The sequence below is a fragment of the Mastomys coucha genome, unplaced genomic scaffold, assembly GCF_008632895.1.
Source record: "Mastomys coucha isolate ucsf_1 unplaced genomic scaffold, UCSF_Mcou_1 pScaffold6, whole genome shotgun sequence".
Classification (NCBI taxonomy): Eukaryota; Metazoa; Chordata; class Mammalia; order Rodentia; family Muridae; genus Mastomys; species Mastomys coucha.
The window spans coordinates 99,119,132-99,123,865 of NW_022196912.1; the positions used below are offsets into that span (position 1 = coordinate 99,119,132).

At 41.7% G+C, this 4,734-nt stretch overlaps 1 protein-coding gene across 3 annotated transcripts in view; it reads left to right on the forward strand.

Annotated features, from left to right (window-relative positions):
• Dnal1 (dynein axonemal light chain 1) overlaps positions 1 to 4,734 on the forward strand; it is a 26,785-nt gene that overhangs the window by 18,089 nt on the left and 3,962 nt on the right. For all 3 annotated transcript variants that reach the window (XM_031356176.1, XM_031356177.1, XM_031356178.1), the window contains 2 exons: positions 2,199 to 2,325; positions 3,552 to 3,692. In XM_031356176.1, the coding sequence (XP_031212036.1) occupies positions 2,199 to 2,325; positions 3,552 to 3,692 (268 nt within the window). The remainder of the gene's footprint in view (positions 1 to 2,198; positions 2,326 to 3,551; positions 3,693 to 4,734) is intronic.

A 4,734-nucleotide genomic window follows, 5' to 3' on the forward strand; every position in this document is an offset into this window, starting at 1 on the left:
CCCAAATACTTAGGCTGCTGACAGATTTTTGTTCAAAGTCTAGCTATAGATAGAGATGCATGGTTTGCCAGGCAGTGGCAGTGCACGCCTTTAATCCCAGCACTTGGAAAGCAAAGGCAGGCGGATTTCTGAGTTCGAGGCCAGCCTGGTCTACAGAGTGAGTTCCAGGACAGCCATGGCTACACAGAGAAACCCCGTCTTGAAAAAAACAAACAAAAAAAAAAAAAAAGAGAGAGAGAGAGAGAGAAAGAAAGAATTAGAAATTGGCTAGTGAGATGGCTCAACGGGTAAGAGCACTGACTGCTCTTTCGAAGATCCTGAGTTCAAATCCCGGCAACCACATGGTGGCTCACAACCACCCTTAATGAGATCTGATGCCCTTTTCTGGTGTGTCTGAAGACATTTACAGTGTACTTATTCATAATAATAAATAAATCTTTGAAAAAATGATTTGGAAATCACATATTCTAAAGTCTTAGAAGCAATGTAATATTATCTGAATTCTTCATACAAATCAAACAAGAATGATCTGTTACTGTATGATCCAAAATGGTCTTAACAGCAGCCCGTCAAACCTCCCGGCTCCCACACCTCCTGACATACTGATCACAAGACGTCCCTTACTTGTTTGATTTCAGTATTCACGATGTTGTGTTGACAGAACCCAGAGCACACATGTGCTAAGGCCAGGCTCCACCCTTAGCTACAGCTCTCTTCTCAGTTTTTAATATTTTTTTGTGCTACATCATCACACTTTATGGAGACATTAGAAAGACAGAAATCCATGACAATCAAATTGTATATAATGAAACTTAAATTATCTGAAGACTAATTCTTTTGCTCTAAAACTTATGTGTGATGTTGTAATTAAATAATTTGGGAGAAGATGTCAGAATATTAGTTTAGAAATCTTAATTAATCCCAATTTTCTGGTGTAGGAGTGCGGAGACGGGAGTAATTAAAATCCCTTCACTGTCTGCTTGGAAAGCTAAAGCTGAGATGAAATGTGGCTTGAGATGGCTCTGTTAGCCCAGGCTACCGTGTTTTCAACTTTCTCCTAGTTTTGCCATGATGAAAAATTCATTAAGGATTTTAATTCTTCCATAGTCTTTTAAAGGACAGTTACCCAGAGTTAGATCTGAGCCCACAAGACATTACCATAGAGGGATATGTAAATTGTAAGGCTGAGGGAAAACACAAATAGAAATAGAGTGGGCCCTGCCCAGCACTTTTTTTTAAAGGAAAAGATCATTGCATTTGTCTAATGTTACTGAAAATCTTTGTGCAAATGGTGATTGTCTAAAATTTAAGAGGCAGTATACTATAACTTTTATGCTAGTAGAAAGATCAAGTGTTTAAAACTGAATTTTATATATCAGAATGATGGGGTCTAAAGAGATAGCTCAACTAGTAAAGCGTGTGCTGCACAGCACAGGTGGCTGTGTTTGACCCTTAAAACCATCATAGTATGGGACTCTAATCCAGAGCTGGAGAAGCAGAGATGGGATCCCCGAGGTTTTCTGGCCAGTTAGCCTAACCAAATTGATGACAGTAAGAGACCTTGTCTCAAAGAACAAGGTAGGCAACTCCTAAGGAATGACATACAAGTACACAGTGATAATGCCGATTGAGGCTTGGGTAGTGAGACCGAGAGATAAGATCGGATAAATATAGCAAAATGGGCACGGTATGTTCTGGACATATGGGCGCTTAGAATACAGAATTCTCTCAATGTTAATAGTTAATTTTTTCTCCAATAAATGTTGAGAAAAACTTGAATTTTAAGCAAGTTCTGGTACTTAATATAAATGAGATTTTAGTGTCCTACAATACAAATAAACTAAATTGGTTTATCTACTTTTAAGTTTTCTTAGGACCAAATAATATAACCTATAAGAAAGTAATTTGGAATTACCACTCAAGAAGACAGAGTGGTGCCATTACTTCTCCTCTTATGATTTCAGGAGCTATTTTGAATGTTTGTGAAGCTATTGGAGAATAGAGTTTAGATCCACTTAATAGGGGAGGAATGTTCTGTTCATTCCTTCATGAAATAGAACTTCCACAGAGTGTCATCTCTTCAGCAGGTGGACTGGCAAGTCTCAGATCTTTTTAAAAGCCTTTCTGTATGTTTGTAAGGGAGGAGACAGGTACTCAGGTTAAAAATAAGAGTGTAAATCTAATGTTTTCCTCCCTAGGAAGCAGTAGGAGACACACTAGAAGAACTGTGGATCTCTTACAATTTTATTGAGAAGTTGAAAGGGATCCATGTAATGAAGAAGCTGAAGATTCTCTACATGTCTAACAACCTGGTAAAGGACTGGGGTAAGCTGAGAGCACTCTTGCAGGCTTCTGCCTATTTATAGAAAACAGCCAACAGGAGCTAGGTGTACAGTGATGCATAGCTGTAATCCCCACACTCTGCAGGCTGCGGCAGGACAGAGTTTAAGGTAGTGAGACTTACCTCTCAACACACTAATAAAAAGAGAAAACCCCCAATCAGGGAAGAGCACATAAAATTAGACTCTTGATTTCTAATTGCAGAGAAAACAGCTTTAGGAGTAACTATAGAAATTCCAAATTTTAAATATGAGAAGTGTATGCTTAACTATTTACTTAGGCCTGGGAAAATGGTTCATGGGCAAAGTGCCTGCTCCATAAACATGAGGACCTGAGTTCAAATCCACCATATCCATGAAAGCTGGGAATAGTCAGTGGGCATCTGCAGTCCGAGTGGTGTAGGATGGGGAGGACAAAGGGTCTGGGGCTTGATGGGAGTGGACTCATCGAGCCCAAATTCAGTGAGAGGTCCTGAGAGGTCTACAAACAAGGTGCCAAAGATTTGAGGAAGACATCTCCACATACACATACACACTTACACATTGACTCATAGTAAATATGGTTGTGTGGGTCTTGGTCCTATTAATCATGAAAAAAAAGTATTATCCAAAGGCTGGAGAAATTCATTTAAATGTAATGAACATGGAAGGCTGATTTGATGCCTACATTGTTCTGCCTCTTTTGTGTGTTACTCTTTCAGCATGTTCTAACATACACCATAAACTATGCCAAAAGCTTAAAAGGCGTGTTGAGTGGATGGAATGTTGTTCCAACCTCCAGGCAGTTCACAGCTGACAGGGGGCATGTTTAGTAAAGCTCATATTTCTAAAAGTGTTATAAGTTCTGTGGTGAGAATCTGGGTGAGTTGTTTTGAGAACTCAGAGATGATGGGGTACACAGAGACTAAGGGGGTTAGTGTAGCCTCTCCTGATGCGGCACCTCAGCACTGATTGCTGTTCTTTCCAGCACTGAGCCTTCTCTGTTCATCCCATCATTAGGGCAGTATTAAAGGGAGAAGAGAGGTTTTCACACACCCCCAATCCCATAATTTCCTCAAATAATGACTTTCCGTGGTAAAGCTTCTCTTAATCTTCAAAATCTTACCACCTCCCTGCATAGTCACAAATGGAGTTAGTGACTGAATTCTGTCCCCCAAACCCTGAGAGTGCAACACTGACATTTATCAACATGGGAAATGTCTGTGCTTGCAGCTGAGTTCCTGAAGCTGGCAGACCTGCCGTGCCTGGAGGACCTGGTGTTCGTGGGCAATCCCCTGGAGGAGAAACATTCTGCTGAGGGCAACTGGATCGATGAAGCAACCAAGAGAGTGCCCAAGCTGAAGAAGCTGGATGGTGAGTGCCCCTGGGGCTGACATAGGCTCTGTTGTTGGGATTTGTAGTTTGTCTTTTGAGACGGAGTTGTTTATATAGTTTAGGCAAGCCTAGAATTCCCTATGTAGTCTAGGCTGGCCCCAAACTCACAAGTTCTAAGACTAAAGCCACCACACTCAACTATAAGTCATTCTTAATAACTCTCTTGGATGATGCCATCATTGTAGAGGAAGTCATGAGGAAAAGTTTATAGGTCAGTGGTCCCCAAGGATTCTAACAGGTGTATCTATTGTCCCCATTCCCAGGACTCCTGTAGGACACACACACACACACACACACACACACACACACACACACACACACGCAGTGTTAGAAATGAGATGTCCTGAGGCTTCCTGCCACAGCCTCGTAACATACCCGTGTTGTGGGAATGGGCATTTTGTTTAGTTGTTTTTGTTTTTGAATGAGGTTTATGGTGATTATAAGATTCTCTCTCTTTTTTTAATTAGGTATTTTCTTTATTTACATGTAAATTTCTCCTTTCCTAGTTTCCCCTCAAAAAACAAAGAAACAAACAAAAACAACAAAAACAAACCCCTGTTGCCTCCCCCTTCCCCGTGCCTGCCACCCCACCCTCTCCCACTTATTGGCCCTGGCATTCCCCTACACTGGGGCACAGAACTTTCACAGGGCCGAGCTCCTCTCCTCCTATTGATGATCGAATTGCAATCCTCTACTATATACATGCTGCCAGAACAATCAGACCCCTCCATGTGCAGTCCTTGGTTGGTGGTTGAGTCCCTGGGAGCTCTGAGGGTACTAATTAGTTCATATTATTGTTTGCCCTAAGGGGCTGCAAACCCCTCAGCTCCATTGGTCCTTTCTCTAACTCCTTCACTGGGGACCCTGTACTCAGTTCAATGGTTGGCTGTGAGCCTCTACATCTGTATTAGTCAGGTACTGTCAGAGCCTCTCAGGAGATATTAGGCTGGCTTGCCCTTCCTTCAGTCTCTGCTCCATAGTTAATCCCTGCAACTCCTTCTGTGGGTATTTGGTTCCCCCT